At 64.3% G+C, this 13,870-nt stretch overlaps 1 protein-coding gene across 1 annotated transcript in view; it reads left to right on the forward strand.

The window, feature by feature from the left end:
* RADIL (Rap associating with DIL domain) overlaps window positions 1–11,369 on the forward strand; it is a gene marked incomplete at its 5' end in the record, with an annotated part of 126,484 nt that extends 115,115 nt beyond the window's left edge. The window contains 9 exon segments of the mRNA XM_082644422.1: window positions 1,278–1,390; window positions 2,031–2,268; window positions 2,911–3,083; window positions 7,823–7,973; window positions 8,328–8,518; window positions 8,634–8,985; window positions 9,988–10,127; window positions 10,519–10,658; window positions 11,129–11,369. Coding sequence (XP_082500548.1) covers window positions 1,278–1,390; window positions 2,031–2,268; window positions 2,911–3,083; window positions 7,823–7,973; window positions 8,328–8,518; window positions 8,634–8,985; window positions 9,988–10,127; window positions 10,519–10,658; window positions 11,129–11,234 — 1,604 coding nt within the window. The 3' untranslated portion in view covers window positions 11,235–11,369.
* Window positions 11,370–13,870: the final 2,501 nt, after the last annotated feature.

Below are 13,870 nucleotides of genomic sequence, written 5' to 3' on the forward strand. Positions count from 1 at the left end.
CCTGCAGTCACCTGACTGGCTTCTCCCCCAAAGCCCAGGGAGGCCGCAGGGAGCAGCCAGACCCTGCCGGGCTCCCAAATGAGACCCTGCAGGCCAGGCCCCGCAGGCCTCCGGCTTCCTGGCCGGGAGGGTTCTGGGGTGTGAGCCCTGGGGGGTCAGGGAGCCCTGAACCCTTGATGGCGCATGCTGGCGTCTGCAGGGTGGGTCTCTGATGGACGCGCATGCCGTTTCCGTTGGCCCAGTAGCCGGGCAGCCCTGTCCCTGTGCTCCTGGGAGGCCCAGCTTAGCGCTCAGGGCGATTCCTGGCCTCCCTCCCTCCCTGAAAGGAGGTTCCCAGACGTGGGGCCCACTCTGTGCATTAAGCAGAAGGCCGCACAGGCCGGGCAGTGCAGGGGAGCCCTGCTGCCGGCCTCCGTCCTCGTCAGGAGAAGCGAGGGGCTGAGCCAGCGAAGGGTGCAGGTGGGCATCCCGTCGGTCCCCCCCCAAGTGCCACGGGGGCCGCCGGCACCAGGCACCTCATGCCTCCCGAGTTCGGGAAGGCCCCTCGGGATGGCCCCTCCCTGTTGGGCCCCTGGTCTTGGGGACCCCGTGGCCAGCCTGGCCTCTTGGCCGTACAGGAGCCCCACCCAGGGGGAGGGAGTAGTCACCTGGCGTCGCTCACACCCCCCAGTCCCAGCCACAGCCGCAGCCCCCTGGCCGCTGCCCAGCCTCGTAGGCCCATCCCCCGGCCCGTTGTCCCAAGTGCCTGTCCCCCGAGGTGCTGAGTGCCCAGGGTCTCCGCTCTGTGCCTGAGACACAGCAGCATCTCCCCTGGGGGGCGCTAGTCGGGGGTAACGGGGCACGAGGGCCATCTGGGCTTCTCGGGAAAGTGTCGTGATGGTCTCCTGAGGACCTGTGGCCAGGTGTCCTTTGACCTGTGTCCCGAGTGAGAAGTGACTTGCGGGCCAGGATGTGCCATCGCTGGGCACTTGGTCCTGACCCGTATCCGGAAGCTACTAGCGCGCGAGTGTCTGCTGTGCTTGGTATCGAGTCGGTGTCCATGGGCTTGGAAGCTCGGCGCCTGGGGTCCTGGCCACCTCAGCCAGCACCCCAGGACCCCTGGGCCTGGGGGCCCCATGGCTTTGCTTTGTCACGTTTTCCAAACCTAATAGGAGGGTGCGGGGCGGAGCCCTCAGGAGGCATCAGGTGGGGGTTTGACGTCGCGGCGGTTCCAGAAAGTTTCTGCCCAAGTCCCCCCTCCCCCGGCCCTGCAGTGACGGCGCCACGTCCCCCCGCAGGCTCGAAGGAGTCCCTGTTCTCCTGCACCCTCACGGCCAGTGAGGAGGCCATGGCAGTGCTGGAGGAGGTCGTCCTGTACGCCTTCCAGCAGTGCGTGTACTACGTCTCCAAGGTACGGCCTCTGCGTGCGCGCTTTCCTGGGGGACCTGGGTGCCGGCCCGGCCACCTCTGCCCGCCCAGACCCCGGCCTCGGGCCCCCCTCACCCGCCGTCGCTCTCGTCGAGCAAGTCCTCTGCCCCGGCGCGGGGCCAGCGAGCGAGAGAGACGGGGCCGGCTGCTCTGGGGAGGCGGCTCGGACGGCGGGACAGCCGTGCGGCGGTTCCGGCTGCTGTGGCCCCAGCTCCCCTGCCCGCACCGTCCCGCACGCTGGTGGGGGCAGCCGTGTGGCCACGTCTCGGGACTCAGAGCCGAGCGGGGGACTCCGGGGCTCTGCCGTGTCCTTGGGTCAGCGGGGCTCCCTTGCCCCCCTCCGTCCAGTAAATCCCTTCTGATACAATAAGAGGGCGAAGCCCCTGCCCCCAGGGCCCTCTGGGTGCCGTGCGGCCCCTGTGCTGGGGCCCCTGCAGCCCGTGTCATCCGCGCCTTCGCTGGGAGCTTTACTGACCCCCCGTCCCCGCCGCGGCTCCTGCTGGGGCGCCCGGCGCTCACACGTGGGTCGCTGACACACGTGGTCCGGCCGAGGCAGGAGCATCGGGATGGGTCAGGCCCGGGGCCCCTGCCCACAGCAGCCGGTGTTCTCCTCTCGCCCCCAGTCCCTGTATGTGTGCCTCCCGGCCCTGCTGGAATGCCCCCCCTTCCAGCTGGAGTGCCGTGAGAGCTGGAGCTCGGCCCCTCGGCTGCCCGAGGAGCTGCACCGCGTCGTGTCCATCTACCAGGCCACCCTGGACCTCCTGCGGCCGCTGCAGGTGCACCCCGAGATCGCCGCCCAGGTGCTGGCCTACCTCTTTTTCTTCTCCGGCACGCTGCTCTTCAACCAGCTCCTGGACAAGGGTGAGGGTCAGGGCCGGGCAGCCCGCAGGGCCGCTGAGCGTGTCCTCCCGGAGGCCGGCGGGCTGAGCCGTCCTGCTCCGTGAGGTCTGGGCGGGTGCCGCGGGGGGAGGACGTGCTGCAGAGCCTGTCCCCGTGGGAGCGGGAGCCACCCCTCCGGCCTTTCCTGGTTCATTTTATCCCCACGAGGCCTGGGGCCCCCGTGAGCGAGGAGGCACCAGGCTCGGGGAAGTGACGTGGCCTTTGACCCCGCCTCACTGCCACCCAGCTCTCCTCCATCGCCCTGCCCAGCGCTCAGGGCCGAGGCAGTGCTGAGGCGCGGGGCCGGGAGAGCGGAGCCTGGACCACGGCCCTCTGCGCTTGGGGTCGAGTGGCTGTCACTGCCCCTCCGTGCCCTGCCACCTTCACCTCCCACCTCCATACCCACCCACCCATGCCCAGAGAGGGGTCTGGAAGCAGGTAGTTGTCTTAGAAAGTGACGTAAGGTCTCCTGTCTGTCCAGAGGCCTGCCGGGGCAGGGTGGGGGGGCGGGAGGAGGACAGGGCTAGGGCCCAGTGGGCCTGGCTCCCTTGGGGGCGGGCGGGCAGCATACCTGCCCTGCGAGGGCTGCCCGACATCACCCTCTTTCCCTCCCTCCATTCCCAGGGCCCTCTCTGAGTTGCTTCCACTGGCCCAGAGGCGTCCAGGCCTGTGCCCGCCTGCAGCAGCTCCTGGAGTGGACAAGGAGCGCCGGCTTTGGCGAGGCTGGAGAGCGCTTCTTCCGGAAGCTTTCCTGCACGCTCAACCTGCTGGCCACGCCCAGTGCCCAGCTCGTCCAGGTGGGAGGGGTGCAGAGGGCGGGGGGCAGCGGGCGCAGGGGGGATGGGGCGGCGCCCTGCATGGTCGCCCTGGGGTCAGCAGCTTGCAGACCAGGAGGGGCTCAGTGGGCTTGCAGTGGCTTAGTCCACAGCTGTTCCCACCTGCAGGCAGGATAATGGCCCCGGGATGTCTGTGTCTAGTCTCTGACCTGCAGCTGTGGCCACAGGGGGCCCTGCTGATGTGGGGAGGTCACCCCGGGGCACCTGGTGGCCCCGTCTAAGCACACGGGTCCTTAAAACTGGGAAAATATTTGCAAACGATGAGACCCACAAGGGCTTTATTTCCAAAATCTACAAAAAACTCATACGGCTCGATATCAAAAAACAAACAACACAATAAAAAAAATGGCCCAAAGACCTAAACAGACATTTCTCCAAAGAAGACGTACAGATGGCCAAAAGGCACATGAAAAGATGCTCAGCACTGCTGATTATCAGAGAAATGCAAAGTGAAACTACAATGAGGTATCACCTCACACCGGTTGGAATGGCCGTCGTTAAAAAGCCTACAAACAACAAATGCTGGAGACGGCGTGGGCAGAAGGGACCCCTCCTGCACTGTTGGTGGGAAGGTAAACTGTGCAGCCACTACGGAGAGCAGCATGGAGGCTCCTCAGAAAACTACAGATAGAGCTACCATACGACCCAGCAATCCCACTCCTGGGCACATATCCAGAGAAAACTCTAATTTGAAAAGACATATGCACCCCAATGTTCATAGCAGCACTATTCACAATAGCCAAGACACGGAGGCAACCTAAATGCCCATCAACAGACGACTGGCTTAAGGAGATGTGGTACATATATACAATGGAATATTACTCAGCCATAAAAAAGAATGAAATAATGCCATTTGCAGCAATATGGATGGACCTAGAGATTGTCACACTAAGTGAAGTAAGTCAGAAAGAGGAGAAAGACAAATACCATATGATGTGACTTCTGTGTGAAATCTAAAAATATGATACAAATGAATTTATTTACAAAACAGAAACAGACTCACAGGCACAGAAAACAAACTTAGGGTTACCGGAGGGGAAAGGTGGGGAGAGATAAATTAGGAATCTGGGATTAACAGATACAAACTACTACACATAAAACAGGTAAACAACAAGGTCCTCCTCTACAGCACAGGGAACTATATTCAATATCCCATGATCAACCATACTGGAAAAGAATCTGAAGCAGGATCATATATATATATAATGACTTTACTGTAGACCAGTAACTAACAGAACATTGTAAATCAACTGTACTTCAATAAAAGAAAAAAGAGGGACGCAGAAGAGTGGGTCAGAGAGACAGGAAACAACGAAGCAGAGGGCTGGCTCTGAGGTGGAGGACGGGGCCACGGGGCACGGCGGCCTCCAGGAGTTGGGAATGGCCCTCGGCTGGAGGCCAGCACAGGAACGGGACCTCAGTCCTACAACCACAGGGAAACGGATCCTGCCCTGGAGCTGCCAGAAGGAACACAGCCCTGCAACTCTTGATTCTAGCCCGTACGACCTGTGCTGGACGTCCAGCCCCCAGAACTGTAAGATTGCGCTTGTGTTGATCTCACTGCTACCTTCGTGGTCATTTGTTAGAACAGCAGCAGGAAACAGACACCAGCTCACCTTCCTCCCTCACCTGCTGTGCGACATGGTTGTCACAGGTAATCAGCGAGACCAAGCTACCCAGGCCCTTTGCTGCCGGGCAGTGACACGGAAGCCGCCCAGGTGATGGCCAGCGTGTTTGCAGGGTGGCCCCATGGACTCTGCTTCCCACGCCCTGGGGAGCTGCTCCGTGTTTGAACCACGTAGGGGAACGGCTGCCCTGTCTGCCTCCAGGTGAGGTCCCAGCCGACGTGAGCGCAGCCAGGAAGCCCCACACGGCAGTGACAGCGTCCGCAGCCACAGCCACCACGGGCAGCCGCGAGCCACTGCGTGGCGCTCAGACTTGGGTAGAGCATCCGCCTACGGAGGGGAAGATGAGATGGGGTCCCCCCTCGGGCGCTGCTGTGGACACTGCTCTTGCCCTGGGCCTGGCGCACAGGCGTGTGCCCTGGCGAACAGTTACCACAGGGGTCCCCAACCCCCAGGCCACGGACCAGTACCGGTCCGTGGCCTGATAGGAACCGGGCCGCACAGCAGGAGTTGAGCGGTGGGTGGGCAAGTGAAGCTCCAGCTGTGTTCACAGCCGCTCCCCGTCGCCCGCGGTACCGCCTGAGCTCCGCCTCCTGTCGGACCGGCGGCGGCATCCGATTCTCAAAGGAGCGCGAACCCTACTGTGAACCGCGCGTGCGGGGGATCCAGGTGGCGCGCTCCTTACGAGAATCTAATGCCTGATGAGCTGAGGTGGTGATGCTGGGGCTGGGGAGGGGCTGCAAATGCAGATCGTCATCAGCAGAGAGGTTTGACTGACCAGAGACCGTAATAAATCAGTTGCTTGCAGACTCATATCAAAACCCTGTCAGTGAGTGGCAAGTGACAGTTAGCTCAGGGCTCCCACCGTTTCTGCATTAGGGTGAGTCGTATAATTATTTCATTACACGTGACAGTGTAATAATAATGGAAATAAAGTGCACAATAAATGTAGTGCGCTTGAATCATCCCAAAACCATCCCCCCCGGCGCCCAGTCCGTGGAAAAATTGTCTTCCACGAAACCGGTCCCTGGTGCCAGAAATGTTGGGGACCGCTGAGTTACCAAGCTGGGTGGTTCAAGTTTGCATGGTTTTCTGTGGTTTTCCGTGGTGTCTGTACTTCAGTACAAAATGCACAGCAAGGAAGGAGCAGCAGTGCACTGACTCCTCGGCTGGGAGCTGCCCGCATCTTACTGTGGCAGAAGACTGGGGTCTATTTCTAGAGCATTTAAGACTGAGGTCTCCAGGCTGGGACACGGGATCTCATCCTGAAGGAGGGAGCATCCCGGCGGCAGAGCTCCCATCGCGTGCTGGAGCCCCGCGCTCTCGCCCACTGGGCCCGGGCCTGCGCCCTCCAAGCAGGGGGCGGCCAACTTGGCAGGGCTGGCGGTCAGCGACAGCCCAGCAGGACGGAGGATGCTGACACTAGGCCTCCACAGCCAACCAGCCAGAAGAGGGAGAGAGAGGCAGGGAGTGAGGCAAAGAGGCCTCAGGCCGCAGTTTGCCACCCTCAAAACGGACTATTCAGGGAGAAGAAACTTACTTAAAAAACCACTTGTATCCTCATAAAGATAAGGGAAGATACAGTATCCATAACATAATAACAGGATACTATAAATAAGAGAACAAAAAGAATTCTTGGAAGTTAAAACTATGACAGCAGAGATGAAAAGTTCAGTAGCAGGGTTGGAAGATAAAGTCGGGGAAATCACCCAGAAAGCAGAGCCAGCAAGATGGAAGAGGTGTTTGCTTCTGCTGGGTGACGGCTCCGCGCCGTCGGGGCGCCCGCTGACACCAGCCTCGGAGAAAGCACAGGCGTGGCGAAGCGTGGCTTCTAGGACGAAAGTCAAAACCACCTCCGGGCAGACGAGGCTGTCCTGCGCTGGCGTGTGTTTGGGTGCAGGTGTCAGGAAGAGGCCGCTCCGCACCCTCTTCCCCACGTAGCTTAGGATGTTGTCTGTCCCTGCAGTGTAGACCCTCGACAACCACCGCCCAGGCCTCTTGATGTGGGCAGTCAAATCAAACGTGGGAGAAACAGGAAGGAAGGAAGAAAGAAGGAAATTAAGGGACCAGTCAAGTGAGGCCCCGCATCCAAGCAGCATGAGGCCAGAGAGGGCAGGGCAAACAGGGAGTGAAGGCAAACCAAGACAGTTCCCCGGCCCGCTCGACCCGAGTGTCCAGACTGCAGGTGCAGCCGGTGGGTGAAAAGCACAGTGGCTGAAACAGACCTGCGACAAGACCCGCTCGCAGGATCGCAGAGACGCTGCTGAGCTTCCAGAGAAGGAGGGCAGCTCGGGTCCTGGAGGTCGGCGGTCAGGATGGTTTCCGACTTCTCAGGAGCGAACGCAGGCGCTGCCTCCCCAATTCCCTACGAGGCCGACTCCAGCCTGGAGTCCTGATGCCTGATGGCGGGGACAGTGGCCTGAGGACGCTCTCCCGTGCCAGGCCCCCGGCGCCCCCCTAGCACAGGCCTCCCTGGGAAGCTCCTCGAGAGCAGAAGGAAGGGGTTCCAGGAAGCAAGACAGAGGGAGACCGTGACTCGGTGACCTGAGTGCACCTTCTCCTGCGGCTGCTACTTGTCTTCCTCCAGTGCGCCTGCCCTGCCCCCGGCTCCCAGGCCAGTCTCGTGTGGCACCTAATGCTACAGTTGTGCCTTCGTGCAGGTCTTTGACCTGCTTGATTCCTTTCACACGGCACGAGGCAGGGGTCCTGTCTCACGGCCCCCTCACCCCGCAGTAGCCTTGCCCCATTTCTCAGCCCCTCGAGGTGGTGTGACAGGGCTTGTTCGGTGGGCAGGGTACTTGGCGCGGTGCCTGCTGGCCTCTCCTGGGAATGTCCCCCTGCCCCCTGCCCCGGCTCTCACCCTGGACGCCCACAGGCATGGGGTGAGCTGCCCTCTGCACCGGCCTTGACCTTGGCCTCGCTGACCTCGCTGTCCCGCACGGACACCCCAGGGCGGAGCGTGTGCTGGCGCGGGGAGCCCTGGGCCCCTGCCGCCAGAGCTCCCAGGAGGCAGGCCCTCCCTGGGGGGCGGGCTGGGCCCCCGGCCTTTGACCAGGAGCTCCTTCTCATCAGCAGATGAGCTGGGCGAACCTGCGGGCCGCGTTCCCTGCCCTGAGCCCCGCGCAGCTGCACCGCCTGCTGACCCAGTACCAGCTAGCCTCGGCCATGGGCCCCATGAGCGCCTGGGAGCCGGGTGCCCAGGACAGCCCCGCAGCCTTCAAGTCAGGTGAGGAGGCCTCTCCTCTGGGTGGAGCTCGGAACTCGGGCGTGGCCCGGGGGCTCCTTGACCCCCAGGTCCCTGGGTCCCCAGGTGGGGGACAGGGCAGGACACCCGAGGAGGAAGACGGCCCAGGGCGGAGGCTCCCCTTTGCCCGCAGGCGGGAGCGGGGGGCGTGGGGCCCAAGTGCCGAATGGTGGCGCCGGGGCTTCATCCTGGGTGCTCGCTGGGACTCAGGAGGCGTGAGAGCGCCGTACGGGCTTGTGCGGTCCCTCCTGTGTCCCCGGGGTCCCACGGCGTCAGGCGGGGGTGGCCGGGCAGCTGCCTCCTGGCTGGGGGTCACGCCGCCCTCCCCCCCCGCAGAGGAGGTCCTGGAGTCCTATGAAAACCCCCCACCCATCGTTTTGCCGAGTGAGGGCTTCCAGGTGGATCTGGAGGCCGACTGCCTGGACGACAGCCTCCACCAGCACCTCCTCTACATCCGCCACTTCCTGTGGAGCCTGCGGAGCAAGCCCAGCCCCAGCAGCAGGCCCGCGCAGCCAGAGTGTCTCCAGGTACTGGGGTGGACGCGGGAGCAGGGGCTCCTGAGGCCACGGAGGCTTGGGGGGCCCCTCTGTCCTCCCAGCACGTCGGGCTGCTCGGTGCTGAGTTCTGTCCCCCCTCCCCCAGGGCCCGCACCACACCAGCCCCGAGGGCCACCCTGAGGACCAGAGCCGCCCCCTGGCTTCCAGGGACCCCGGTAGGGGAGCCCGTGAGGCCGGCCCGGAGCACCCTCCTCCTTCCGCGGGGGACCCCCAGGCACAGGGCCCTCTGGGAAGGCCGCCAGGCCGCGTGAGCCGCAGGGGGCCCCAGGCCGGGGACCCACATGGGGACCCCTCATGCCTGCTCACGCCCCCTGGCACCCCGCTCAACCTGGAGCCTGCTGTCCCCGACTGGCCAGAAGCCAGCAGTGCCTGCGGGGAAGTGCTTCTGGAAGGGAGGAGGAACGGGCCGAGCGGCCCGAGGTGTGCAGCCCCGGAAGGTGAGCCCCGAGCCAGGCCCGCACCCGCACCCCAGTCCTGGCCCTGCTGGCGCCTGGGCAGCTGCCTCGGGGTCCTTCCCCTGCGGGGCCCTGGTGTCACGTCTGGCCCGGGCTGTCAGAATTGCCCACGAATGCCTGTTGCCCTGGACACAGGACAGGCTCCTGGGGCAGCTGGGGAGGGCACCGCATGGCTCAGGCCCGGGCAGCTGGGGACTCGGAGAGTCACTCCGCCCGGGGGAGAGGAAGGATGGCCCCATGACGTGTGTTGAGCCCAAGAGCCGATGTGAGGCCAGCGGGATCGGGGGATGGGGGGCGAGGGAGCCGGAGCCCTGGGCGTGTGGGCACTGGGCTGGCGGGCAACAAAGGGCAAGCATCCCCCAGCCCCGCCCGGCCCCCGGCGAGTCCTCAGTGATCTTGCCAAGCTTAGAGGGTGCCCTGAGGGCAGGGGTCACTGGGACTGAGCTGGGCCTGAGCTGGGCCTGAGGCAGGACACCTCTCAGCGACCTGGGTGGCGCCCCGGCAGGGCGCCACGACTGACCTCGTGGGGAGGGAGAGGGCGCAGGACCCTCAGGGTGGGGAGCAGCAGGGCCCAGCTGAAAAGAGCCCCAGCTCCGGAGGGGGCCCTGGGAGCAGGAGCCGACACGACAGGTGTGGGGGCATCACTGAGAAGTGTGCTGGGAGAGGGCAGGGGGAGGGAAAGCAGAGCCCCCTTCTCAACCTTCTGGAAGCAACCGGCCTCTGAGAGGGGCTGGTGTCCCGGGGCAGCACAGGGTGGCCTGACCCCCATCACCCTGATGGTGGTCCGGTTCTGGCTGTTCCCCTTCTGCCCTGACGGGCATCTTGCTGGACCTCTGTGAGCACGTGTCCCTTTGGAGCAGCCAAGCCAGGATGTCCCTGGGTCCGGACTCCTGGGCAGGCGCAGGGCCCCAGGGCAGAGTCTGGACAGAGGACTGAGCTGCCAGCCCCTGACCTCACCCCGCTGCACTCTTCTCTCCCGCCCAGGAGACTGTGCGGCTCCAGCGGCTGAGCCCCCTCCGGCCCCCTCCAGCCACAGCTCCAGCACGGACGACTTCTGCTACATGTTCGTGGTGGAGCTAGAACGAGGCCCCTCTGGGCTGGGCATGGGCCTGATCGACGGGATGGTGAGTGATCCGCCCCGCCACTTCCTGCAGGCCCCCAGGCTCCTCCTCTTTCCCAGAGACGGGCCCACAGCTGGGGTGGTCACAGGCAGGCGGCGGGCGGAGGCCCACGGCCGTGGGGACCAGGGGCTGGTGGGGGCGTCTCCTGGGATTTGTGGGAAGGGAAAGGGCCTGAGCAGCAGCTGCTTCCACCGCCTGCACCCTCAGACCTCGGGGCGTCTGTCCTGGGCCTGCAGGGACTCTGATGGCGTCCAGCGCTGTCCTTGAAGACACACTGATGACCATACAGTGAGCCCCACCGGGCCAGGCCGGGGGAGGGGCGGAGGTGTCCCTGCCTGGAGACCCCTGTGTGTGAGGGGCCCACGGAGCCCTGAGGCTTCCGCTTCTCCCCTAGCACACGCCCCTGGGCGCCCCAGGGCTCTACATCCAGACCCTGCTCCCAGGGAGCCCCGCAGCGTCCGACGGGCGGCTGTCGCTGGGAGACCGCATCCTGGAGGTGAACGGCAGCAGCCTGGTGGGCGTCAGCTACCTGAGGTACCGCGCCCTGCCCCCCGCACCCTGCCCCCCGCGCCCTGCCCCCCGCGGCCGCCTCTGCGCCCTCCCCCACCCCTCAGCCTGTGGGAGGCCACGTCCACCCTTGCGACGTTGGAGCTGAGTAAATGGAGGCACAGCCGTCTGGCCTGGCTCCCCATGGCCACCTCCCACCCTTCCTTCCCCCACATTGGTCCTCCGATGACACACCAGTCCCCGCAGGGGCTCAGGCACCTTGGGGTGGGGCGGGCTCTGGACCAGGCCGCGAGAGCACAGGCTCCGTGGTCCCGAAGCTCTGTCACAGCACGGGGGGCTCAGGGTTGCTGACTGTAACTGTCCACTTGGGTGACAGCTGGTGGGTGGGGGGTTGGGTCGCCCCCCGGCACCTCCAGGAGGCTCCGCCCGCTGGACCGGCAGTGAGTCCTCACCCGGAGGCCTCTTCTACACCGTCCCCGTCCCTTCTCTGCTTTCAGAGCCGTGGATCTGATCCGACACGGAGGAAAGAAGGTGCGGTTTCTGGTTGCCAAGTCAGACGTGGAAACGGCCAAGAAGATCCGCTTCCGCACGCCCCCTCCCTAGGCGCTGTGCAGGGACGGCCCGAGCACCTACACCTGCGGCTCCCAGGTTACAGCCCCTTCTGCCAGGCTGTTCGGTGTGGCTGTGTCACCCACAGGACACTAGCCGCAGTCCCTAGTGTACATTTTATTTTATTGATACGACAGATAACACTAAGTTGTGATGCTTGTCACAGAGCCTTTATGTTTGAAGATTTGAGTGTTAAAGTATAGATTCAATAAACTATCGTATTGTAGAGGGTGGTGGGGCGTGGAGTCTGGGTGGGCACCGTGCTGGCCCCCTAGAAGGGCTGCTGGAGGTGGGGCGGTGCCCTCAGAGGAACTGCTCCCTCCCGGAGAGACCCCGGGGGGACACGGGGCTCGCTGGGGTGCCGGGGTGGCTCTAACTCGCTCCTCACCTGCCCTCCACCCTGCCTGCAAACAAGGAGCAGTGGGGGAGACGCAGACAGCCCCTGGCCGCCGAGGGAAAGGGCCAGAGCCACCCCCCCATCAGGGGGCTGTGCCCTCAGTGATGCCGCACTCAGCACGGTCCCAAAGAAAGGGTCTGGAACCCCGCAGAAGGTTATAAAGTGAGTCTTGACCCACTGTGGGTATCCAGGCTTCCTCCCCCGGACTCAACCCCCCCATGTCCTCTCTGGTCGCTAAAGCCACGGCTGGGCCCTAATACCAGGCTGGCCGGTCCCAGGCTCTCAGTCTGCGGCCCGGCTGGTGTCCACCTGGTGGCCGTCGCTTCACCCTGGTGGGGGGCCCGCCTCCTGCACCAGCCGCTGACCGTGCGCAGGGCCGTGTTGGTGTCACGGTGGCAGCGGGCGCGGGCACCTCCCGGCTGGGTGTCCTCGGCGGGTTCCGCAGTGTCTGCCTCCCTGGGCTGGGGTCCTCCTCTTTGACAGGAACAGAGACTCTGGGGACGAGAGGGTCCCGGCCAGGCAGCTGCAGACACACCCCTTACGTGGAAAGGGGTCTCGTGGAGGGACCAGTGGCCGGAAGGTGTGTCCCAGGCACTGGGCCTCGGGCAGCTGTGGGCGCAGAAGAGAGTGCAGGTGGGGGCCCGGCCCTGCGGGCGCTCAGTACCAGGTGTCCGGATTCCACCTGTCCTGAAGCAGTTCCCAAAACGCTGGATGAAATGTACTTTAAAAAGTCAGTTAAAATGTGCAATTGAACCCCCCAAAATTCTGAAAGCCCTAAACTGAAGGTCACAAGTTAAGGGAGGCTGGCGGCTGACCCGAGGCCTGCCGAGCACCACCCCACCCCCGCCCCCCGCGGAGCTGCAAGGAGTCGGGGGGACCCCGTGTACCGCAGAGTTCCCGCAGGGAAGGGCTGGGACCCCGGGGAAGGGGGAAGACCTCCGAGCTCCGCTTCTCTCTGGCAGGGAGCGGGTGCTGAGAGCCCTCCGAGCCCTCTGCAGGGAAGGACACGCTTCGTTCCCGGGATGTTCTTTGAGGTCAGCACTGTGATTGTCCCCATTTTGCAGACGAGGAAAGTGGAGCACAATGGGACTGTCATTTTCTACATCAGTCGGCCAGCGCTGTAAATGCTGTGAGGACAACCCGACAGAACCCAACCTCTGGAAGCAGCCACCCTCGTCCGCCCTCGGCGCGGCTGCAGTGGGCGCCGGGCCCAGGTGAGTGCGCCCTGCTCGCGCGCCATCCTCCGGGCCGCAGCCCAGCCTGTGTCCTCACGGCCTCCGAGGCCCCGGCGGCTCTGCCGCTTAGGCTGACACGCCTGGGACAGCCCGGCCCCACCGGATTTGAACTCGCGTCGTTGGACTGGACTCTCAGCCACCACAGAAGTCTACCCTGCAGAGACCATGGTAAGGGAACGTTTCTAGAGCGGCCTTGGCTCCGTGTGAAGCCGGGAAAAAAGTCCCCCCCAAATCCGTATTCTCAAACTGGTTCGTAGGCACGTTTGAGACCCAAACTTGCAATATCTGAACGAACGACGTGAAAAAACAGAAAGCTGAGCATTAATTGGCATCTTGGCAAATTGAAAAAAGGCATTTTCTCTAGGTGTCACATCCTCAACCCTGGCATCCCCGGACCCAAGTCCGGAGGGCCAGGCAGGGCCGGGTGGGCCGGGCCGGGCCTCGCAGGGCTGGGTTGGTCCCATCCTGGGAGGGTCAGGTGTCCTTTGGCACGCCCCGCACCGGTGCCCCACGGCGCTGCTCCGAGCACCACCTGTCGCTTCTCGGAAAGCATCCTGGGGCCGGGACGCCAGCCAGAGGCGTCCGCCCCTGCGGCGCCCGCCCGCCCGGCCCCCATCAGCCTCCTCGGCGGCGGGCGTTTCTTAGGGCGTCTGGGGGTCAAGACCGGCCGGGGGCGGAGGCACCGGACCGCAGGAGTGGGGCCGGAGCCTGGGGGCGTGGCTAGGAGTGTGGCCGGAGTTGGGGCGCGGCGGCGCCCGCGAGGGGCGGGGCCGGAGCCTGGGGGCGTGGCTAGGAGCAGGCCTGGATGTGGGGCGCGGCGGGCTGGGACTTTCGGAGCAGCAGCACCACCTGGTGGCCGAGCCCCGCCAGGCGTCCCGGGAGCTGGGGCACAGCCTTGGGGGTTGGTTTACAAGTGGGGCGGGGACTGACTTGAACGGAACGGTGGTAGAAAGCGCTTGACAGGAGGGAGTATGTGTCTTGCCCCACCACACCCAGCG

Source organism: Mesoplodon mirus (genome assembly GCF_964341445.2).
Source record: "Mesoplodon mirus genome assembly, chromosome: 15".
NCBI classification, from domain to species: domain Eukaryota; kingdom Metazoa; phylum Chordata; class Mammalia; order Artiodactyla; family Ziphiidae; genus Mesoplodon; species Mesoplodon mirus.